Source organism: Macaca nemestrina, chromosome 5 (assembly GCF_043159975.1).
Source record: "Macaca nemestrina isolate mMacNem1 chromosome 5, mMacNem.hap1, whole genome shotgun sequence".
Lineage (NCBI taxonomy): Eukaryota > Metazoa > Chordata > Mammalia > Primates > Cercopithecidae > Macaca > Macaca nemestrina.
This window is the reverse complement of record NC_092129.1, coordinates 23,551,798-23,577,252: the sequence shown is the minus strand read 5'-3', so window position 1 is coordinate 23,577,252 and position 25,455 is coordinate 23,551,798. Positions and strand designations below refer to the sequence as shown.

At 37.0% G+C, this 25,455-nt stretch overlaps 1 protein-coding gene across 6 annotated transcripts in view; it reads left to right on the top strand.

Annotated features, from left to right (window-relative positions):
- Positions 1–25,455, top strand: part of LOC105465509 (family with sequence similarity 184 member A) — a 128,583-nt gene that overhangs the window by 91,363 nt on the left and 11,765 nt on the right. For 5 of the 6 annotated variants that reach the window (XM_011713959.2, XM_011713961.3, XM_071096368.1 and 2 more), the window contains exons 10-14: positions 16,502–16,714; positions 17,321–17,474; positions 22,292–22,419; positions 23,111–23,295; positions 23,745–23,891. In XM_011713959.2, the coding sequence (XP_011712261.2) occupies positions 16,502–16,714; positions 17,321–17,474; positions 22,292–22,419; positions 23,111–23,295; positions 23,745–23,891 (827 nt within the window). The remainder of the gene's footprint in view (positions 1–16,501; positions 16,715–17,320; positions 17,475–22,291; positions 22,420–23,110; positions 23,296–23,744; positions 23,892–25,455) is intronic. The other variant, XM_011713960.3, reaches the window with a different exon arrangement.

Sequence of the window (25,455 nt, the reverse complement as noted above, 5' to 3'; positions counted from 1 at the left end):
CCCAAAGTGCTGGGATTACAGGCGTGAGCCACCGCGCCTGGCTGCTATTCTTTTTCTTAGCTTTAAATTTTCTATTATGTTAGCAAGGAACATATTCTGTCTCTTTTAATTTTTTTTTCTTTTCTTTTTTTCTTTTTTTTTTTTTTTTTTTGTGAGATGGTGTCTCACTTAGTCACCCAGGCTGGAGTGCTGTGAGGTGATCTTGGCTCACTGCAACCTCTGGCTTATTTCTGTATTTTTAGTAGAGATGGGTTTTGCCATGTTGGCCAGGCTGGTCTTGAACTCCCAACTTCAAGTGATCTGCCCACCTCTGCCTCCCAAAGTGCTGGGATTACAGGCGTGAGCCACCACACCCAGCCATACCACTACCTTTCAATGGAAGAATAGATGGAAGTAGATTCTGAGGTAGAGGGAATAGCAAGATACCTAGAATAATAATCTCTTCCTGACTGGGTCTGGTGGCTCACACCTGTAATCCCAGCATGTGGGAGGCCGAGGTGTGTGGATCACTTGAGGCCAGTAGTTCAAGACCAGCCTGGCCAACACAGAGAAACCCCGTCTCTACAAAAAATAAAAAATAAAAAAATTAGCCAGGCATGGTCATGCACACGTGTAATTCCAGCTGCTTGAGAGGCTGAGGCATGAGAATGGCGTAAACATAGGAGGTGGAGGCTGCAGTGAGCTGAGATCACACCACTGCACTCCAACTTGAGTGATGGGGTGAGATTCTGTCTGAAAGAAAAAATATCTTCCTAAGATAACGCAGTCAGATTCCTTGACAGGTTCCCTGAGCAGTGACAGCAGATAGTGAAGCTCTCTCCCTGAAGGCTCTGAGTCCTGTCTCCAGATGTCAGGAAAGCAGGAACCTATGTTGAATGTACATTCAAAGCCCTGGGGGAAAGAGATGACTAGAGTAAGATAAAGGAAAGTCATAGGAGACAGAAACAAAAAGACTAAAGAGAAATAGCATATGAAGAAAAGAGAAAAAGCCAGCTAGAAAAGAAAGTGAGAATAGCTGGCATGACCTAATTTCACTTTCTTAGAAAATGTGGAATGGAATTAAAGTCTACCAGAACCAACCCAAGTCCATCAGCCTTATTTTTCCTATGCCAAGTCCTGAATTCAAAGTTAATTGGTGATATTTTCCTTTAAATATGAAAGTTTGTCTTTGATTTCTCTTCAGTCAAAAAACTGAATGACAGTATTACTTTGGCTACATTATATCCTCTTTTATCACACTTATGTGGTTAGTGTTCTTCCTCTGAAGATTGTTTTTTCTTCTAAGATAAAAGATGCTAAATTGTTTTCTGAATTGATCTAAATGATTTTATTATGAATTAATATTTAATTTTCTTTTCCCTACCCAAACCTCCCTTATTAGAATTTAAGTTCATCCAGTTCTTAAATTGTCACCTTTAGGAGAAGAGAATGAAGAGATAGAACTATGAAATCTGTACCTAGCTTTAAAAGAGAGTGTGTGTTAAGAATACTGGGCAGTCTTTAATGAATACTGAGCAAAATATGATCTGTAAAATACTGTAGTAACACCTGTGATGAAATGCAAACCAGGACACACTTGAAAAATACCTAAGAACATTTAGATAGCATTATGGTAACAAATCAACTTAATCTGTTTCTCTTTCATGCGACGAGATGCTAAAAATAATTAAAACATTTTCAATCCGAAAGGGTTCAGTGGTCATATGATTATAAAATTATGTTAGACCGAGTCTCTGAGAAAAAGTATTAAGCATAACCTAACACATTAGCTTGTTTCTACCTTCATTTTATTTATATGAATGAAATTCACGTCATTGAATTTTAGTTAAATATCGAACAACAGTTTGTGACTTTTTGTTTTGGGAAACTTATCAGAGCTTTGAGTCCCACTTCTGTATCTTAGATCTGTTTGTCACTTTCCTCTAGATATTAGTATACTTGAAATTAACATTAGAAAAAGTTTACATAATTTGCTTTGAGAAGTTATAGTGTTGTATTTTAAATGTTGAAATTGGAATTATTTTTTCCGTTTTTGGAGACAGAGTCTAACTCTGTTGCCTAGGCTGGAGTGCAGTAGCACAATCATGGCTCACTGCACCCTCAACCTTTGAGGCTCAAGTGATCCTCCCACTTCTCAGCCTCCCAAGTAGCTGAAACTACAGGCACATATCACCACACTCAGTTAATTTTTGCATTTTTTGTGGATACAGGTTTTCACCATGTTACCCAGGCTGGTCTAGGCCTCAGCCTCCCAAAGTGCTGGGATTACAGACATGAGCCACTGTGCCCGGCCTGAAATTGGAATTTTTTTAAACTTTAATGTATTTTACTTGAATTGCAATGTAAGATTAGTATCAATATTGTTTCAAGGAAGTTAGAAATTTTTTAAGTGACATAGCTTTTGTCAATAATGAGAATTCCATTCTATTGCTTCAGATTTTTTATTCAAAGTAGAATTGAAAGTCAAGCAATAACAATTATGAAAATTCATGAATATATGCATATGGAATATCATGTATGTATAAAGCATTAGTAGTGCTTTTTATTAAGGCCTATGGCAATGTAGTTTTGATTACACAATAGTATGGTGATTCTGATGAATTACAATTAGTCTTCTGGGTGTCTCCTATTTCCCACTCCCAGTATTCAGTATGACTTCAAGGGCTTTATGTGATGACAACCCTCTGGCTTTTTAATTTTTTTAATTTTTTTTTTTTTAAATTAGATGGAGTCTTGTTCTGTTGCCCAGTGGTGCGATCTCGGCTCACTGCGGCCTCCGCCTCCTGGGTTCAAGCAATTCTCCTGCCTCAGCCTCCTGAGTAGCTGGGACTACAGGCGCACGCCACCATGCCCACCTGATCTTTTAATGTTTTTAGTAGAGATGGGGTTTCACTGTGTTAGCCAGGGTGGTCTCGATCTCCTGACCTCGTGATCCGCCTGCCCCGGCCTCCCAAAGTGCTGGGATTACAGACGTGAGCCACCGCGCCCGGCCAACCCTCTGGCTTTTTAATTGGCTCTAATCTTGGTCCACATCACCTCCATATTTATTTATTTATTTATTTATTTATTTATTTATTTTAATTCCAGGTGTTGAAATCAGTAGTAAGAAATTACTTTTGCATGTTCTTTCATGCATTTATCCATTTATTCAGTCAAAATTAAGTGCCTCTGATATGCTAGGCCTTGTGCCAGAATAGTAACTGGCTCAGAGTGGTCTTTACCTTCCTGGAGCTTACAATCTAAACTGCAAATAGGGTGTTAAATTGCAACTGTGGTAAACATTCATGTGTAACTTGGGGAAGGCATCTCTAAATGTGGATTTCTTTACCTGAGACCCGTAAGAGAAGTCAGGCCAGAAGAAAGCATTCTGAGCAGAGGGGGCAGTGTGTGCACAGCCGTTGAGGAAGCCCTGATGACACCTTTATTCTGGAGAGTGAGAGCTAGGAAGCTGGGGAGGTAGGCAGGATCAGATCACGCCAGGCCTTCTTTGCCTTGTTAGGGATTTGGGACTTTATCCAAAGAGCAGTGAACTGTTGAAGGGCTTTGATCAGGAGGGTGAAATATTCAAATACTGTGATTTCAAAACTCTGGCTGCAGTGTGAAGAACAGATTAGGGTGGGACAAGCTAGGTGTCACTCAATGAATATTGCTTTCCTCTTGGAAGCCTTTCTGTGTTCGGATTTATATTTTCTTTTTAGTAATCTAGAATTTTCTCTTTACTGTTTCTGTTGTTATTAGAGAGGAGAGAATTAAGTTAGAGAGAGCAAAAACTAATCAATGTTAAGAGTTCATATCATTCGTTAAGTCTTTGAATAAACATTTGTTAATCATTTACCCTGTGCCACAGGCACCAGTTTAGATGCAGAATGTGAATAAGACAGGCTTCTGTCCTCTAAAAGCTTACAATTCAATGGATTTCAATATTTGTATAATAACATGTTTACAAATTACAAGCTTGTAAAACCTTATCCTGTTTTCTAAATGATTAAACTGAGATTTAGAACAATGAGATAACTAAGAGCATTGTTTTTTATGTACCAAGTGCTACATTTCTAATTAAGTGCAGCAACTTTTTTTAGTTATTATAAATTTTCTTCCTCACTTATCTGAAAGTCTCATTATATCTATCCTTCAATAATAAAAGTCCTGAAATACATTCAGTAAGCTATGTTGAAGTCTCCAAGTCTTCTCAGTTGAAAAGGTTCTCTTAAGGCTCTTTTCATGAATCTCAAAAATTAACAAGAAACTTAAGATGCTTTAAAACACATTGACTATTATATAGGCCATCTTTTTGTTAACATGGATCTTACTCATATTGAATGCTTCCCAAATAAGTATTTTTACATACAAATGTTTAGTTTATCCAGTATTTCTTTAAGCAGACATGGTGTCTTCACTTGGATTGCTATAACAGAAGACCATAGATTGATTGGATGGCTTATAAAACAAAATTCATTAATTAATTAAAATTTATTTTATGATTTTTTGAGATAGGGTCTTGCTGTGTCTCTCAGGCTGGAGTGCAGTGGTACAGTCATGGCTCAGTGTGGTCTTGACCCCCTGGGCTTAAGTGATTCTCTCACCTCAGCCTCCTGAGTAGCTGGCACTACAGGTACATGCCACTATGCCAGCTAATTTTATATATATATATATTTTTTGTAGCAACAGAATCTTACTGTATTGCCCAGGCTGGTCTTGAACTTGTGAGCTCAAGCAGTCCTCCTGCCTCAGCCTTCCAAAATGCTGGGATTACAGACATGAGCCACTGCGCCTTCCCGCAGTAGAAATTCATTTCTCACAGTTCTGGATTCTGGGAAGTCCAAGATCAGGGTGCCAGCAGATTTGGTGTCTGATGACAGCCTGCTTCTTGGTGCATAGACAGCTATCTTAGTATGTCCTCACATGGTAAAAGCACCAAGGGAGCTCTCTGGGATTTCTTTATAAGGGCATTAAACCCATTCACGAGGGTACTGCCCTCATCAACTAATCACCTGCCAAAGGCTGCACTTGCTATTACCCTCACATTGGAGGTTAGGCTTTCAATACATGAATTTGGGGATAAGGGAACACATGCAGTCCACAGCACTTGGGGATCTCAGCCAGTCTGTGGTTTAAATACCATCCACATGTCTTTCCTTTACTTCCCATGTAATCCTTTAATCCTGTTTATTCTACCTCTGAAACATATCTTAGCTCTATTTGCTTTCATCTCCCCTAGTAAACACTAGTCCAAGCCACTGTTACCAAGGTCTGTCTCCTGTCTGTCTGTCCTCATCAATTTCACTTTTCTTACAGCACTCAAACTGATCTTTCGTGATATAAATTAGATCATGCCACTCCCCTGCTTAAAATCCTCTCAGGGGCACCCCATTGAATCCAGGCTGTTATTCTGTTATTCTGACTCTCACTGTCCTACTAAACCTTAAGCCAGCTGGCCCGTTTGTGTATCGCCTGTCTCATTTCAGCCAACTGTCCCTCACTAACCCTTTCCCCACTCCCATACCCACTTGCTCCCAGCTTGCTTTCACCTTCAGGGGCTTTGTGCTAGCTGATCCACTTGCCAGGTACTCTTTCCCCAAAGTTATCTCCTGTTTGGCTTCTGTGTTGACCCCAGTTTAAATGTTACACTTCTAAAATATCTTTTCTGGCCGGGCGTGGTGGCTCACACCTGTAATCCCAGCACTTTAGAAAGCCGAGGCAGGTGGATCATTTGAGGTCAGGAATTCGTGACCAGCCTGGTCAACATAGTGAAACTCCATCTCTACTAAAACTAAAAATTAGCCGGACATGGTCACACACACCTGTAATCCCAGCTACTCAGGAGGCTGAGGCAGGAGAATTGCTTCAACTCAGGAGGCTGAGGCAGGAGAATTGCTCCAATCCAGGCAGTGAGCCGAGATTGTACCATTGTACTCGGTCTGAGCGACAGAGCAAGACTTCATTCATCTCAAAAAAAAAAAAAAAAATTAACAAATTAAATGAAATGTCTTTTCTTACCATCAACTCAGTATCTCCTCCTCCAGTCATTCCCTATCACACCAACCTTTTTAAGAATCATAATACTTATCATTTTTTCTTTATTTTTATTTCTATACATTTGTTTTACAATCTTATTCAACAATCTTATTCAACACTGTATCTCACGCTGCACTTAAGATGTTTTCTGGAGCATAATAGTACTCGAATTTTTTATTTATTTGTCTCACTCTGTCACCCACGCTGGAGTGCAGTGGTGCAATCTCAGCTCACCACAACCCTCACCTCTCGGGTTCAAGAGATTCTTTTGCCTCAGCCTCCTGAGTAGCTGTAGCTGGAATTACAGGTGTGTGCCATGACTCCTGGCTATTTTTTTTTTTTTTTTTTTTTGTATTTGTAGTAGAGATGAGGTTTCGCCATGTTGGCCAGGCTGGTCTCAAAATCCTGACCTCAAGTGATCCACCTGCGTTGGCCTCCCAGAGTGCTAGGATTACAAGTGTGAGTCACCATGCCTAGCCTAATTAGTATTTTTAAATGAAAAAGCTGACTTCAGTTATGTATTAACAAACAGTGGTATTGCCACCCAGCAGCACTACTGTGCCTTTACCAATTGCCATGCCAGGTCTGTGATGTAAGTTCACTTGAGGTCACAGCTTGGGCAACTGTACCCATTGGATTCAATATTTTCATGGTCTGCAGCTGGGTATGGACAGAGGTAGTGACCATATGAGTTTAGATTTCAAATGTTCAAATATATTTCTGTCATATAAAGCCCCAAATCTACACCTAGGGAAGGGATGATTTGGCATGTCACTCTGATTTGGCATATTCCAATTTATCAAATAATTCAGGAATCTTAAATAACATACATATTTTGTCCGATGACACCTTAAAGAGTGAAAATAAAATCTGCTTCATGAGTAAATTTTAGGTTAACTTCTAGTACTAGGACATCAGTTCTAAGAAATAAAAAGATGTTGGCTGGGCGCTGTGGCTCACGCCTGTAATCCCAGCACTTTGGGAGGCCGAGGCGGGTGGATCACGAGGTCAGGAGATCAAGACCATCCTGGCCAACATGGTGAAACCCTGTCTCTACTAAAAATACAAAAATTAGCTGGACGTGGTGGTGGGCGCCTGTAATCCCAGCTACTTGGGAGGCTGAGGCAGGAGAATGGCTTGAACCCGGGAGGCTTTGGTTGCAGTGAGCTGAGATCACACCACTGCACTCCAGCCTGGTGACAGAGCAAGACTCTGTCTGAAAAATAAATAAATAAATAAAAAGATGTAAAAATACTACAATTAAAAGTTCTTCCAATTTTCTTAAGTTTTGTGAAGTCTAGAGAAGTTAAGTCTCTCATTATTATATAGAGAATATTACGAGTTTGGGAAAGAATAAAGAAAAAAGTAAAATTAAGTAGCGATGTACATAAAAGCATGAGAAAGTTGCGATTGAGAAGTTATGAAGTGATCATAGAAAATTAATCTTTTTATCTCATATTTGCAACTTTACTAAGTTATATCATGGAATATCTTAGTCTAAGTTATTAGTAAAAAATTATTTTCTAATAAAAACTCTTTAGATTGTGTCACTTCAAGAAATAATTACAATATGCAAAAAATGAAAACAAAAGGAAAATTGCATTCTGTTTGAAAATTAGGCAATATAATATATAGCAATATAAATAAAAAATATTATTTTGTATTTTTGGAAGGTAAAAAATGAGGTGATTGAAATGAAATGATATTTTCATTTCCCCCTGTATTAGGAGGAAGGGGGGGTATGTAGGTTTTTCCAGTGGTTTATCACTTAAAATCATGTCCAGAGTAAAAACCATGTTAAAGCAATTTTTCCATTTAAATTAACAATATAAATGTAAAATAGTATTTTGTATTTTTTGAGGGTAAAAAAATGAGGTGACTGAAAATGAAATTACGTTTTCATTTCCCCCCATGTTAGGAAGGAGTGGTGTGTAGGTTTTTCCAGTGGTATATTACTTAAAATTTCAATGAACTTCTGAAAGATGAGCCTATATTGTAAATAATTTTGCCAAATATATCCTAGGAAATAGGATTAAAAAGATATAAAGGTGTCTTTCTTCCTTTCCCCCTAATATAAAACCAGATTATTATTAAATCTTTAATTTCTAGTGATTATCTCATATTTATTTCTGGTTCCCAAATTATATGGTCAGTCAAGTTAGTGTTGCGGTTTTCACCGCAATTCTCCATGAACCTACAGCAAGGTGGGTGTCATGTAATAGTTATCTTGTAGCTTTCTGGGAGGAATTTAGAACAGTAATACCCCCTCTAGGTCCCTCAATAACCATCATCTTTTAAACTGAACTCTGATTTATATGGCCCAGCCTTTAGTAGTTTGTATAGGTAAGTCTGCAAGCCCACAAATATATCAGACATTGTTTTAAGGGATTATAGATAATTTAGACTGTGTGTCTTTAATTTCTTTTTGTTTAGTTTGTTTCTTAGAACTGTTTTCAACTTGTTTTCTCTTGAGCACGTTATAATTAATGTTCTGTGTTTTACTCTCTGTTCTTATTCCTCTTTTTTTCACTTAGTTGATTTCTGAATGTTTCCCTTTATTCCTGTGATCTTTTCTTCATAGCGGCACTCTCTGGGTGAAGCTTTGCATAAATCTATCAACAATGTAAGTGAGCGGCACTTACAATTTGTACACAAGGGCATGTTGCACTTTTCATTTTGCATAAACAACATCACTGCTTTAAAGCTTCAACTTATATAAAAAATAGTTTGGCATTCAATAAGATATATTTTGTATATGGGTAATAAAAGCTTCTAATGTTCAGTCATTCATTTGTTTATGCATACATCTACCACATGTGTTAATAAATAAGCATATATTTATTATAAAGCCAATTGAGATTTTACATCTCAGACATACATTTCATTATTTTTATGTTTATTTTGAAAGATATAGTAATATTTTTGAAAAACTATTAACTAGTTGATTCATAAAAATGGAAATAAATGTAAAATTTTTTTGTTGTTAAACTAGTTTATTTTTTTGAAAAACTAGCATTAGTGACTTCCTTTTTTAAAAGTACTGGATTGTTACAAAGGCTTATGTGATTTAGAATGTATTTTATACATTGTAATGTTATAATTGTCAACAGATGAAAAGCAAAATGGAGTAAATCCCTTTCCTAAGAATTGACAAAGTGATCACTTTTTACTTATGTACACTCAAGTATGCAGAAATTCATCTTCAAAATAATATTCCATTTAACACTCATTTAAAAAATTTTTTCTTTGTATATCATAAGAAAAAATGAGATTTATTTTCACACTAAACCCATACTCAACTTGTCCTTTAAAATTAGATGACAGAGAATTGAACATTGTTGAATATTTTTCTTGATGTCCTAAGGCGGGAGTCAGCAGACTTTTCTATAAAGGGCCAGATAGTAAATACTTTTGGCTTTGTGGGCCAGTTTCTGTGGCAGAAACTCTGTGCCATTGTAGTGTGAAAATACTTATAGGCAGTATGTAAATGAATGGGTATGACTGTATTCCAGTAACAATTTACAAAAACAGACTGTAGTTTACTAATGCCAGCCCTAGAGAAATCAAAGCTTTGAGCCTAGAGATGTCTTGTGAAATTCTGATACTTCTGGAATGGAACTATTTCCTCATACCCCTGTAAGTTTTTTCTACTATGCAAGAAAATAAAAATTTTACGTAGTTTTCATATTCAGTCTTTTTTCTATGTAAAAAAGAATTAAAATGTGCAAATACATTTAGCAGCATTTTCTTTCATGTCTTAAAAGAAACAATGAACATTTATCTCAGTGTTGCTGAAATAAGTTATATTTAGAAATTCTTGTTAGCAATCACATAGAACATAGTACAAATTTTGGCATGATAGTTATATCAATACAGACATTTTGACATATGTGCTAATTGGGATAGAAATAAGAACCCAAATAGGATATGATTATTTTAAAAATTAATTGAATTATACTTTAGAATATTTGTGACAACACAGCCACATTTTCTTCAATAGTTGTACTTTTTATTCATTAAACAAAAACCACCTTATTGAAATTGCCTATTAATAACTGGAATGAAAGTGCCTTGATTCATCTCCTACAGAAAGAGTAAAAGGGGCTGGTAACAGTGAAATCTCCTTTATAACGTTCTAGTCATTGAGGATCACCTTTTCACTCTGTCATCATCCACAACAAAACATGACTTTGTCAGTGTTGTGCTCTGCAGGGTGAACACCTGCCCACTCCCTCAGTACATGGTATGTACCCCAGCTTTCCATACAAGAGTTCAGTGCTTAGCACATTCACAAACAAGTGACTGTTATTGTTACATCTGTCCTTTAGAGATGCTTTCTAATTAGTTTTAGTTAATAATAAGAGGATGATTGGGGATATATTCCATTAGAAGCATTGTGGTGGTTTTTAATAATAAACTCAGTTTATACATCTTAGAAAATACAAAAAAAAAGAGCAATTCAGAATTTTTTCAAAATGACCACAATTCTGGCTTAAATTTACTTTTCTTAACTAGTTTCCTCAGTAATAGCACATTAGTGATTAAAGAAGAAAAATAAATCATATAATTAAAATATTTGAGCACCTTTAAATGTTTTACATGAGCATTTTCATTAAGTCATTGACATAGTAATAAGTTATTCCTACTGTCCTCTACTAAGCCTCGGTTAGCAGTTTTTTTCCTGAGAGCTGCTCAGACTGATAGGCTAGCAGTTTTTAATGTTTTATATATTTGGAAGGATTGGAGTTGATATTAATACCTTAGAATTAGATTATTTTCTTGTCCCAGTCCTAATTCATCTGAAAGTACTATGAGAGGGGCTTACCTTCCAGGGATTTCATTTAATGCCTAAACAAACCGAGGTGTTCAGCCAACTGGGAAGAAAGGAAAGCGAGAGAACAGCTGTTGGAGAAGTGAGGGGCAGTGCCAGCCCTAGGAAGTCTATGTAGTTATTAAAAAGAATGGGTCATATCTAAATATCATGAGTACCTTATAAATGCCACTTTGAAGGGAAGGAAAAAAACTACAAAAACACAAACTCACTGTTCCCTGTACTGGAAAAATTATTAAACGTCATTAAATCCCTCAGCATACTCATCTTGGAATAAGCTATATAAAGTTGAGTGTGTGAAAGCCACCTTGGCCGGGCGCGGTGGCTCAAGCCTGTAATCCCAGCACTTTGGGAGGCCGAGACGGGCGGATCACGAGGTCAGGAGATCGAGACCATCCTGGCGAACACGGTGAAACCCCGTCTCTACTAAAAAGTACAAAAAACCAGCCGGGCGAGGTGGCGGGCGCCTGTAGTCCCAGCTACTCGGGAGGCTGAGGCAGGAGAATGGCGTAAACCCGGGAGGCGGAGCTTGTAGTGAGCTGAGATCTGGCCACTGCACTCCAGCCTGGGCGACAGAGCGAGACTCTGTCTCAAAAAAAAAAAAAAAAAAAAAGAAAGCCACCTCATCCACATCTGCAGGTCAGGACACTCTTGTGGTTTCACATTTGAAGTGGTGTTGGCCGGGCGCGGTGGCTCAAGCCTGTAATCCCAGCACTTTGGGAGGCTGAGGCGGGTGGATCACGAGGTCAGGAGATCGAGACCATCCTGGCTAACATGGTGAAACCCCATCTCTACTAAAAATACAAAAAACTAGCCGGGCGTGGTGGCGGGCGCCTGTAGTCCCAGCTACTCGGAGTCTGAGGCAGGAGAATGGCGTGAACCCGGGAGACGGAGCTTGCAGTGAGACAAGATCGTGCCACTGCACTCCAGCCTGGGCGACACAGCAAGACTCCGTCTCAAAATAAATAAATAAATAAATAAAATAACCACATTTGAAGTGGTGTTTATTTCTCTATGTGATACATATAGGATGTCTGTCCACGTCAGCTGCCCCAGGGGTCTGTTTCAGCTGCTATGGACATTAAGCACTGATCTTTTGAGATGTGTCCTGGAGCCTCCGTAACTTTTGTATATAAGGCATAGCCAACATTTTATCAGATATATTCTCTACATTTGGTAAAATCATCTAGCCATTTACACATGATCTAGGTAAGAAAGCAAAAGAAAACAAAACAGTGAATTATATCAAGAGAGACCTAAGCCATTACAGTCTGCAGTAATGCATACCAAAATATTAACACCAGTTACCCTTAGGGATTGGGATTTGGTGAGGAAAGGGAATGAAGGAGACTTTCCCTTTTATTTATATGTTCCTATATTTTTAAAATTTTCATAATGAACCACTTTTTACTTTGATAAATAGGAATAAACTGTATACTTTCTATATTCTTTCATTTTTGTAATAAGACTCTAATGGTTTTTGAAGAAAAAAAACACTGATTTGCATCAAAAACCAAAGGTTGTAGGTAATATGTACATAATTAATGGCATGTCTCATATTGACATTCTGTCATACCCCGTACCTCAGATTTGATGTTTCAGTTTTTGTTTTGAGACAGTTCTTCCACTAACACCATTATAGAGGTACAGAATCTTTGTGAAACTGGTCTGTAAAAAGTAGGCCGGGCACAGTGACTCATGCCTGTAATCCCAGCACTTTTAGAGGCTGAGGCAGGAGGATCGCTTGAGCCCAGGAGTTCAAGACTAGCCTGGGCAACAGAGTGATACCTCATGTCTACAAATAATTTAAAATTAGTTGGTGCATGTCTGCAGTCCCAGCTACTTAGGAGGCTGAGGTGGGAGAATCACTTGAGCCCAGGTGGTTGAGGCTGCAGTGAGCCATATATATATATATATATATACACACATATATATATATATACACACACACACATATTAAATGGAATTTTGTTCTTTTCACCCAGGTTGGAGTGTAGTGGTACGATCTCGGCTCACTGCAACCTCCGCCTACCGGTTTAAGTGATTCTCCTGCCTCAGCCTCCCAAGTAGCTGGGATTACAGGCGCCCGCCACCACTCCCGGCTAATTTTTTGTACTTTTAGTGGAGACAGGTTTCATCATGTTGGCCAGGCCGATCTCAAAGTCCTGACCTCAGGTGATCCACCTGTCTTGGCCTCCTAAAATGCAGGGATTATAGGCATGAGCAACAACCGTGCCAGTCCCATATATTTTTAATTTTTTCTTTTTGAAATTATTATAAAACTTTAATATTCCATTTTCAAAAAGACTGTAAAACTTTATTTTCAAAAAGGCAATCATTTTTTAAATGGTAGAGACAGAAGGTGGCAATTACTATCAGTGCAGTTTGACCTTTAAAATTGTCTCTAAAATATCTGGCACTTATCAACCAGTAGAATATATTATATATTTCGTATCTAAATTGCTGTGCTAAGAATTTAAAAACTAAAGATTAAATTATTTTCCAAAATAAAATTTGTTTTGGTTTATTTAAACAAAATAAGAAATAGAATTTTTTGAATTTTAACAAATGTATAGAAACTAATACCATGCACTACATAATTTGAATATAATATATAGTTTGAAGCAACTACTTGTTCTCATTCTTTATTCAACACATGCCTTTCTAGATAGTCTATAATTCTGTTATAAAAATACTTATCAAAATTGCCTAAATCTTTTAATGCAGAGGTTTTTTTTCTTTTCAGTTAAAGTTTTACATTAATATGTATTTATATTGATTATATTAAACTCAGCTGTTTATAGCTATAAAAATTAGTTCACTTTACATTGCTTTGCTCATTGCCTTTAAAGTGCCATATACTTTTCATGCTGAATAAAGGCTATTTATTGCAATTCTACTAATTTATTTTTAAAAGGAACAAAATAAATTTTGATGCTGCATTGCATGATTAAGGCTTTCTGCATATAATTCACATTACTGTCTTGAGCATGAATTCAGAGATTTTAGATGGCCTTAATATTATTTTGATGTGCTTTCCAAGTTAAGAATACAAAATATCTGAGTGTATTTGAGCACTAAACTGCATGATAATGTCTTTCTGCACATAGTTTATATTATTTTCTTGAGTGTAGATACAAAGATTAATCACATATCCTAAGATGGAAAGTACTATTTTGGAGTTCTTTCAAGGTAAAGTATATTACAATGTAAAATACTTGTGTGTATTTTATTTTAGCTGGAGAAACTTAAAACTCTGTAGATTTTAAATATGTAACTTATATACTGTGGTACTTCCAATCATTCACTTTAAATATTGTATTTCTTCATTAAGTGTCACCTGTTAATAGTTCAAATATGAGTCAAATTAACACAAGAGGTCTATTGATTCAGCAAACTTTTGAAGTAGGTATTGCAAAAAAGAAGAAACACCAATGTGAGCTGATTGGTTTCCTACTAATTGAAGTACACACTAAATTTGAGGATAGGATCCAGGGCCACTGTTAGCCTATATGTCACCTTTGTGCAAAGCAGAAAAACGTGTCCATTCTTTTTGGATGGACACAGATCTGTACCAGGGCAGACAGCTTGGTGAGCAGAATGCTGGGTAGATTTTAATCCCCAAGAAGGGCAGTCCCATGGGTCCCCATGCTTAGGCTGGGACTAGGGTTGAACTTCCAAAGAGAGTGTGTTGGTGCCTTCTCTATTTCAAGAACCAACTTGCTGGGAAGAGAATGGCTCTACCAGTTACAAATCAGTGTTCACAATGTCTGTTTTTGTTCTTGTTACCCTTTTATGGTTTATTTTTTCTTTCTAGGCTGTCTTCAATATTTATTTTGTCCTGATTTTCATTGCATAAAATAGTGAGAAGTCACGTGGTATAATTTATCATATTCCATAAGTATGGCGTTAGCTGTGGCTGTGACATTCTTATGCACATATCACATTTTCACATTTGCAGGATTTATTTCAGTCTGTAAATCGTGGGTGCTGCTGCCATTTAGAGGTATAAGGAGTTGTGATATCTGGAATCAAAGGGTTGCAGTTCCACCTTGGCTCCAAAACTTTAAAATAACCTCTGAAACCTTAGTTTTTTGTAGAAATTAATAAGCAGAATTCATAAAGTTTCAACAGGTAGAGTCACTTATTTGGAAATACATTAAAACAGATTAAACCTAGATTTTTTTATATGATTTCTCACCAGTGCTTGACTATTTCCATAAAGCCATATGCTAACCTTTATAACTAACTCTGATTGATAACTTTGTCCAGAACCCTTCTGGAAGGCTAATCATCACCCTAAGCTCACTACAGTCTGTGACTCTTCCTGCTGCTTTTTAAAGGGATATGGTGGCTTGCTTCGGACCTTTCCTTTTTCCAATTAATGATTCTTTCCTCCGTTCTTCTTTTGCATGTCTGGTGATTCCCCACCCTTTCTCTTTCTTTCCCTTTCTTTGTGAGACGTGTGAGGCAACTTATGTCTGCCTTCCATCAATTAAAAGAAAGCCTTTTCCCATTTACAAAAACTCACTTTAAAGTTTCCTCTTTTCATTGGCTTTTTTGGCCACAGAAACTGTTTTACCAGTATATAAAAGCATAGAGTGTTTTAAGTTGCTTATGGAACACGTTTTACAACTTTGTATCTGGTTCTGCTAAGTTCCTCTTAGATTTAGACTTCTTTTGGAACACAGTTATATAGTCTCAAGTTACAATATCCTGTGTATGAGAATAGAAATAGGTCAGTTAAATGGTTTTATCAAATGCATATATGAACATATATGATATATACATATACCTATGTTTTATGTTTTTATTCTTACCAAAATAATTATAAGTATGTTAAGACATCTAGAAGTGATACAGACATATTGAGACTGATGTCTGTTTTCTAAAGGAGTGACAAATCAGTTTTCCATAGTCAAAGAAAAGTACCTGACATTGTTATAATGGTTGAATAAAAGATTGTGGGACGTTTGAGACATTTTGAAAACTTAAAGGTTTTCAAGAACTTTGAGTTAAATAAAAAATAAAAATTTACATAATGATTCTAAATTATAAACTGATACATCTTTTAAAGAGTAGGTTTTTAATTCTCAAATAATCTTAGCTAATATTTGTTGAATGCTTAGTACATGCCAGAGTCTGTTCAAAGTGAGCTATATGTAGTAACATAACCTGGTGAGGTGTTCATACTAACAAGTGACAGAGCTAGAATTTTAACTCAGAGCTCACAGTCCTATTTCACTTTACTGCTTTACAAATAAGTGGTTTAACTATTCATACTCTTCCTTGAAGTGACTACAACCTAACGAAAATGTTAATTGTCTTATGTTTTGATTTCATATTATGAATTTTTATTGCAACATAACATGGGTATTTATATCTAAATGTGGGCTGCAGTGTTCTTTAGACAGTCTATAAACAATATAACTAAACTATTTTCAGAATAATTACAGAAAGTAAAATTTTAAATGGTGATAGTAAATCACCATTTTTTTTAATTTTTGTGATATATTTTAGAATGTTTTAAATGGAAATATTAAAGCAGTTATTTTACTATCATTAATATCTTTGAAGTGCTTTTCCCCCTTTGATGGATAGTTTGTGAACTATGCCTTGTATTTATTCTTCATTGTGTACCATTCTGGGACATAGATTTCCTTGCTGAAACAGAATCTGGAGATACAGCTTTCCCAGTCTCAGACTTCTTTGCAACAACTGCAAGCCCAGTTTACGCAAGAACGACAGCGGCTTACGCAAGAGCTTGAAGAATTAGAGGAGCAACATCAGCAAAGACACAAATCATTAAAAGAAGCACATGTCCTTGCATTTCAAACTATGGAAGAGGAAAAGGAAAAGGAGCAGAGAGTAAGTTTTATGTGGCATACGTTCAAATGTAATCCAACAGCCTAATAATAATTAGTTACATTAAAAAAAAAATGATTTTCTATTTTTTGAGACAGGGTCTCACTGTGTCACCCAGGCTGAGGTGCAGCAGCACGATCATAGCTCACTGCAGTCTCAACTTCCTAGACTGGTGATTTTCCCACCTCAGCCTCCTGAAGAGCTGGGACTATAGGCGCACACCTCCATGCCTGACTAATTTTTAATTTTTTTTGTAGAAACAGGTCTCACTATGTTGCCCACGCTGGTCTTGAATTCTGGGGCTCAAGCAGTCCTCTCACCTTGTCCTCCCAAATTGCTGGGATTACAAGGGTGAGCCACTGTGCCCAGCCCATTCAATATATAGGCAAAATACATTGAATCAAACTGGTTTCATGATGATTTATTTATTCTACTGAAATGACCCTAATTATTTTTTCTAATGTTGATTATCTTATGTCTAGTTTTCTTGAAAATGAACCTAAACATTTTGTATTTCTTAAATAACTGAGTTTTAGTAACTGTTTTCTATTTTGTTTGCGTTTTCCTTCCTATATTCTAGCATAATAATTTGAATTTGTCTTGTTCTAGGCTCTTGAAAATCATTTACAACAGAAGCATTCTGCAGAGCTTCAATCATTGAAAGATGCACACAGAGAGTCAATGGAGGGCTTCCGAATAGAAATGGAACAGGAACTTCAGACTCTTCGGTTTGAATTAGAAGATGAAGGAAAGGCTATGCTTGGTATTTTGAAAAGATTACAATCTTGTCATATTCATATGTACATTTTTAACATTTTTTAAATTCAACATAGAATCACCAAGTTTTATTTTAAAATTTTGAAACATCAAAACGAATATCTAAGTGTATTACATATTTTATTTGAAGTTACCGGATGAATAGACAGGACACGAACAGTAAAGTGAATTCCCCTCAGCTGTCTCTGTACTCCAGCTATGCAAGCAACACCGCTGGTACTCTAATCTGTCCTTTTTGGACTAAGTGGACTCAGCACATTGAGGTGTTCCAGAAATCAATCACTGCCCAATAGAAAGGGCATGGAGCCACATATCCTGAGACTGCATGGTCATATGGTTTTTTCCACTTCAAGATTTTGTTTTAATGGGAAAAGTGAGCATTAGGTCTGACTTTTCTGTTGAGATATATATTTCTTTGAGATTTCTACCTATGAGGTGTTCACATCATTACTTTTTATAAGGAGATAAGTTGAGTTTTGAAGAAAAACTGGGTATGTATTTAAAGATTTGTTTTGGGTTTTGTTTTTTAATGTCATTCAATAACTTTTTATTCTTACCATCTCATTTTTCTTCTGTTTGGCTTTATTCCAAATTCTCCTAATATTTTTAACATGTCGTCATACTTCAGTGGCACACTCTTTCCAAGTAGGAATTTGGAGCAAAGAAGACTGAAGTGTTATCAATATTTTGGGCCTCAAAGGGAAAGCCATCTGACCCTGTTTCTCATCTATAATGTTGCTTGGAGTCCCAGACGAAGTGGTTAAAGCTCTCCTCTTCCTCCTTTAAAATCCGCTATGACTGCTAGCATGAAAATCAGGTTAAATGTAGACATTTGTCAAAGATTTGTGAAAAACCTGTTCATGTGCTAGAGATTGCTGAGCAAGGAGAATTAAAAAATGAACTACTGCCCTGTCTTTGCACAGGAATTGCAGTCAAACGTGGAGGTAGCCTTTATAGAAATGTGGCCAAAAGGGAATACACATGTTTCACAGCTTTGTGAGGTCAGGCAAAAACAGTCCTAGTGTTGGAACTATTGTTGTTTAGTCCATTGAAACATACTCCACTAAATATGATTTAAATACATCTTTGTTAGCCGGGTACGGTCGCTCACACCTGTAATCCCAGTACTTTGGGAGGCTGAGGCAAGTGGAAATCCTGAGGTCAGGATTTTGAGATCAGCCTGACCAACTTGGTGAAGCTCCATCTCTACTAAAAATACAGAATTAGCCGGGCATGGTAGCTGTAATCCAAGCTACTTGGGAGGCTGAGGCAGGAGAATCACTTGAACCTGGGAGGCCGAGGTTGCAGTGAGCCGAGATCGCACCATTGCACTCCAGCCTGGGCGACAAGAGCAAAACTCCCAGCAGTTGCTGGGTCATATGGCAGCTGCATGTGTAATTTTGTAACAAACTGCAAAAGGTTTTCTAGCGTGACTGTACCATTTTACGTCCCTACTAGCATCATATAAATTTTGCTCACATCCTCATCAACATTTGATGTTGTCATTATATGTTATCCTTTCTGATAGGAATGTAGTGATACCTCATCATTAAAACTGGTTTTAATTTGTGTTTCCCTAATGGCTCATGTTATTGAGCATTTTTCATGTGCTCATTTGCCATCTGTATATCTCTTTCCTGATTGGATTGTTTACATTTTACTGTTGCATTTTAAGAGTTGTTTATATATTGTAGATACTGGTCCTTGTTGGGATCCTTCAATTCTACATTTTGTCCATTATTTCATTGAAACTACTCTCCCTGAGATCACCAGTGAGCTTTGAACTTCCAAATCCAAAGTATTCCCACTTACTAGCTTTCATCTTATTTGCCCTATCTTCAACATTTGAGCCCTTTGACCACAACCTTCTTGAGTATTTTTTCCTTGATTTTCATAATAATATACTATACTTACTATATTCCTACTTTTCTGACCTCTACTCCTTCATCTCATACACTGTCCTGTTTCCACACACATCCATCAAATATTAGTATTTCCCAGGATTCAGCTCTATCTTGGTTTGTTTTCTATTGCTATAGCAGAATACCACAGACTGGCTAATTTATAAAGGAAAGAGGTTTACTTGGCTTATGATTCGGGAGGCCAAGAAGTCTAAGATCAAGTAGCTGGCCACATCTGGTGAGGGCCTTGTGCTGCTTCGTAGCTTGGTGGAAAAGTGGAAGCGGGGAGAGGGCCTAAGCGCTAGAAAAAAATGGGGCGGAGCTCCTATGCTTGCTAACCATTCCTGCAAGAAAGCCATTAATCCCTCCTAATGACCTAATAACCTCCTAAAGGCCCCACCTCCCAACAGTGCCACAGTGACAATCAAATTTCAACAGTTGTTTCAGAGGGGAGAAACCATATTAAACCACAGTAAGCCCCCAGTCTTCTGGTCTCTTTTTTAATCTTCAGCCTTTTCTGGGTTTACTGCATTCACATCCGTGGTTGCAGCCACCGTCTATGTACTGGTGATTCCACATATTCATTTCTAGACCACACCTCTCTTCTTGTACCTTAGGTTTCTATTTCTTACGCATTGTTAGACAGATATTCTAACTTCTACTCAACATTTAAAAATATGAACCCACTGTCTCCCATAGTCTAAAATGTGTTTATATTCCTGTACCTCCTATTCTAATTAATGGTATCACTGTTTACCCACTTGCCAAAACCAGGAAAATGGGAGTCACAATCGACTTTTTTTCTTTTCTTTTTTTTTTTTTGAGACTGAGTCTCACTCTGCAGGAATATAGTGATGCCATCTCAGCTCACTGCAACCTCTGCCTCCCAGGTTCAAGCAGTTCTCCTGCCTCAGTCTCCCAGGTAGCTGGGGTTACAGGAGCCCGCCACCACACCTGGAAAATTTTTGTATTTTTAGTAGAGACGGGGTTTCACCAAGTTGATCAGGCTGGTATCAAACTCCTGACCTCAGGTGATCCACCCGCCACGGCCTCTCAAAGTGCTAGGATTACGTAAGCTACCACACCCGGCTGACTTTTTTTCTTTCACTGCCACATCCTATCTGTTACTCCCTCTCTTAAACATTTCTTCTATTTGTTTCCTCTTCTTTAGTCCTCTGCCATACTTTGGTTTTGGTTGTATCATTTCTCACCTGGATTATTGCCATAACCTTGCAGATCTCCTTTCACACAGTATATTCTCTAAACTCCAGTCAGGGTAAACTTTGTAATGCTCAAATCTCACCATGTGACAACCCACTTCAAATCCTTTAGTGATTCCTCATGTCCTACCTCAGTGCGTTTCCCACTGAAAAAGGCCTTAACACCAGGGGAAACAACTTATGCTTTACATGGCGGTCTCAAGAGGAGCTTGAATTGGCTAGCTACAAGCACAGCTTGTCTTTGAAGTCTCATATTTTCACTTTAAAATTTATAAATGTGTATTTTACTCACTTAAATCTGTTTATATAATATATAATTAATGGATTTTCCAAAAATCTTCAAGTAAAATTCATGTTTCAGAAGATGATCAGGTTCCTTCACGCATACCACCAAACATATCCAAGTTTGAGAACTATGAGCCTTAGGTTAAAATAAAACACATTTTGTACTAAAACTTTCTCCCACTAGGTTCCATTTTCTTTACAGTATGACCATGTGCACTGTGGCCTCCTGCCATACCCTCTTATAGTTTGCCAGACAGACCAGGTTCTTTCTGTTCTATATATGATATCCCATGATATCCCTTCTTCCTGAATACTTTTTCCTTCTCTATTTGGAGAACTCTTACTTGGTCTTCAGACAGTTACTGTGACAATTCCCTTCCCCAGTTTCCCTTTCCTAGAACATTTGAGTTCTTCCAGTACTGTGCTTTGTCATACCTAATAGTCATCTCTGATACCCTACTTAGTTTTCTGGCATAATGTCTTCCCCTCAACCCTATGCAGTTATAGAGATACTGTCATATTTCATTCCCCCTTAGAATAGTGCCTGGCATTCAATAAATGTTTATGGACTGTATGAAATAATCCCAAACTCAAATGAAGGTGATGACCTTCAAATCACTAACAACACTGACCAGCCAGGCTCCTTTAGGGATATTTTTGAAGAATTCTTATTTGGGTGAGAAGTTGCCTCCTAAATATTTGTTATGGTACCATTAAACTCTAAAATTTTATTTATTTATTTATTTATTTATTTATTTATTTATTTTTTTTTTTGAGATGGAATCTCACTCTGTCACCCAGGCTGGAGTGCAATGGCGTGATCTCGTCTCACTGCAACCTCCGCCTCCCAGGTTCACGCAATTCTTCTGTCTCATTCTCCTGAGTAGTTGAGATTACAGGCACCCACCACCACGCCCGGCTAATTTTTTGTATTTGTAGTAGAGATGGGGTTTCACCATGTTGGTCACGCTGGTCGCGAACTCCTGACCTCAGGTGATCCACCCACCTCGGCCCCTCAAAGTGCTGGGATTATAGGCATGAGCCCCTGTGCCTGACCAAATTTTATTATTCTAATAGTGAAAGAGATGAATTAAAAATACTTCATCTCCATTGGCACTTTACCTGCATACTGAAAGCATGTATAAAAATGCCTTGATCCACTTAAACATTTGAAATTTTTTATATCCTCATCAAAGCTAGATTAACTTTAAATTCATGATAGTATATTGTAGTCTATAATATTTAAATTTGTGAGTTTGTAATAATCTATTAATTTAATGGACATACACAAGTGTTCTGATTTTTAAATAATTTTTTTTTACTTCTATAATTTTTATCTAAAGTATTGATAATATTTTTTTAAAGGTACCAAACGTATTTTTGCCTTGCAATTCCAGCTTCCTTGCGCTCAGAACTCAACCATCAACATGCAGCTGCAATTGATTTGTTACGGCATAATCATCATCAAGAATTGGCAGCTGCTAAAATGGAATTAGAGAGAAGCATAGACATCAGCAGAAGACAGGTAAGTAAGAGTATTCTGTACTGTTTGAATAGATTGAATGTTCATAATTTTCTGAAAATTATTTTGTAGTAACTCTTATTTTCACTGGTTATCACATTCTATTTATATTGAAGAGCTTTATTTAACTTTTTTATTTATTTGAGACAGAGTCTCACTTTGTCACCGAGACTGGGGTGGCACGATCACAGAAGGGAGCTTAACTGTCAGATAACTGCTAGAGCAGCACTAAACTAAGTCTGCTTTGTAAGCCATGTGATGAGTGTTCTTTTGGGAGGGCCTCCTTAGATGCACTTTCTAGATTCTAGGCAGTGGTGCCACAATTATTCTTCAAAATCATGTAAAACTTACTGAGAATGTAAGAGCCCTGTGTTCTAATCTCAACTCAGCCACTGGTCATAAATCATCTTTGAGCATTGGTTTCCTCATCTGTAAAATGAGAGAGATGTCCTTTGACCTTTTGGGTTCCTTGTAACCTGACATTATTGAAGCTATATCCATATACACACGTATATGTGTGGAAAGAGAAGAGGCCTTGAGGTTTTCTCACTTCAGCAGTTTGCTTTTGAAGAAGCAGTGTCAGAATGATTACATTTGACATTCCAGTGTGTCATTTTCTTTCCCGCAGATAAACACAGAAATCAAATATGTAGAAAACTTCTAAAAATTACTTTTTTTTTTTTTTTTTTTACAGAGTAAGGAGCACATGTGTAGAATTACAGATCTACAAGAGGAATTAAGACACAGAGAGCATCACATCTCTGAATTGGATAAGGAGGTTCAGCACCTTCATGAGAATATAAGTGCCCTAACCAAAGAACTGGAATTTAAGGGGAAAGAAATTCTCAGAATACGAAGTGAATCTAACCAACAGATAAGGTATGCCATTAAGTACAACGGAAGGAATATGCAGTGTCATCTGAAAAACTGTTGTGCTGATATTTAGTAATCTATGCCTATTTTTGTGACTAGACTACCTCTCTAGTAAAATATTGAAGACCACTTTTTACTTTATTTGATGACTATATTATAATCTAGAACACAGATGAAATGTTTGTATCTTGAATGATATACATGTATTCATTCACTTTGGAAATTGTATATAATTAACTGAAATCTTTTAAAAATGTTATTTGAAAAAGCATTAAAGGAGACAACTTTAACAAAGCCAGAAGCTTATAGCAGAAAGTAAGTAGCTTAATTTAGGCTGTTTACATTAATTTTCTATATATTATACCAAAAACCATTTCAAATCTGGTAGAATAATAGAAAGTTTTGAAAGCTTGACTTCAGAGTAACATTTTCTTAACTAAAAATAAATCAAACAGGTTGCATGAACAAGATTTAAACAAGAGGCTTGAAAAAGAGTTGGATGTCATGACAGCAGACCACCTCAGAGAGAAAAATATCATGCGGGCAGATTTTAATAAGACTAACGAGCTACTCAAGGAAATAAATGCAGCTTTACAAGTGTCGTAAGTTATATTATATAAGAAAATTCATATGTGGATACTAAATTTAGGAGCGCTGTGTTTAACCTCAGATTAGCTGTTATTTTGACTCTAATAGAAAGGATACTTCAAAAAGAAAATTTTAGTGCTGTGTTACAGATGGTAATTGCAGTGCTATATGTTCTTTAATTAGGATGAGGCAGTTGACTGATGATGGTCACTCTGATTTTGGTGTTTGCTGTTATTAGAGGTGATTTTTAAATCCTTTTGGGCCAAGTATGAGCTCTGGTATCTGCCTTGTATAACAGCTCATAACCTCATGCTTTTGCAGAAATGGTTTACAATAGACTCAGTTCCTTGGCTATCCTTTTTCCTGGCGTCAGTGATATTCCTCAGACAGAGACTGAAATCTTGGCGTCCCCCACTTCATGCTCTGAAAAGCATGGTCACAGAAAGAATAACATCAGTCTATCTGTGTGTCCTGTCTCCTTAGGAATGTTAAAAGAGTAAAGGTTGTGTCCTTGTTTTTCCTTTATTCTGTTGCATATGGTTTTGCACATTATGAATCTTCAGTAGGTAGCAAAAAACTTAGTTTTTGATTTTATGATCATTTTTAATAATCAAAAAATTAGTATTTACTTTTAAGTAAACTACCTGCTTTGCTAGACCCTCCTTTCATTTTAATGCTTCTACTTGGGTCCATGCTAACCAGCCATGTTTCTTTTTTCAGCAGAAACCTACTGCCAGCAGGTAATTACCCCCTAGCTTTAGGTGTTTACTCCTTTAGTTAAAAACAAACACATATCAAATTGATATTTGACCAGCACTATTCAATAGATTGTCTGTGATAATGAAACTGTTTTGTATCTGCTTTGTCCAGGTTAGTAGCTTCTAGCTAAAAATAGCTATTGAACACTTGAATTGGGGTTAGCATAACTGAGGAACTGAATTTTTAAATTTCATTTAATTTTAATTAATTTAAATGTAAGTAGCCATATGCAGACTAATGGCTACAATGTTGTAAAGCATAGTTTTAGACAATTGGTTGTTTCTGTTCCATATCCTTAAATGCAGCCTGCTTGGATCTGCTGAATGGTTTGGGTTTAGACAGGTAATGAGCAGGGAGAGTTGGTTCCAACTTATGGAGCTGTGGGAAACAATATATGAACTGTTCCCAAGGACTGGGGAATTCTGTTGAAGTTTATTCTCAGCTGCACCCTGGCTTTAAAACTTTGAAATCAGAAGAGTCCTGTAGATTCCTGGAAGGCGGTGGTAGTAGGGGCTGAAAGGACATGGTGCAGCCTGCCGCTGAGGAAGCTTGGGGGCAGATACACCTTCTTGCTTCTGCTCCTGCCCCAAATCCTGTTGAACTCCCTTCCTGGAGAGGGAAGGGTGGGGCAACACATGTAAAGGATGGGAAATACCCCAAGTCTGTAAGTATTGTAGAAATGGTGATGAGTTCTATATTGCTTATGGAATGACGATTATTAGAAATCCTGTTCTCTGGTGCTGAAAGTTAAAGTCTTAGATTTTCAGAGAGTTCTGTAAAAATTTTATTTTTCAGTGATATAGTAGTAAAAACTTTATA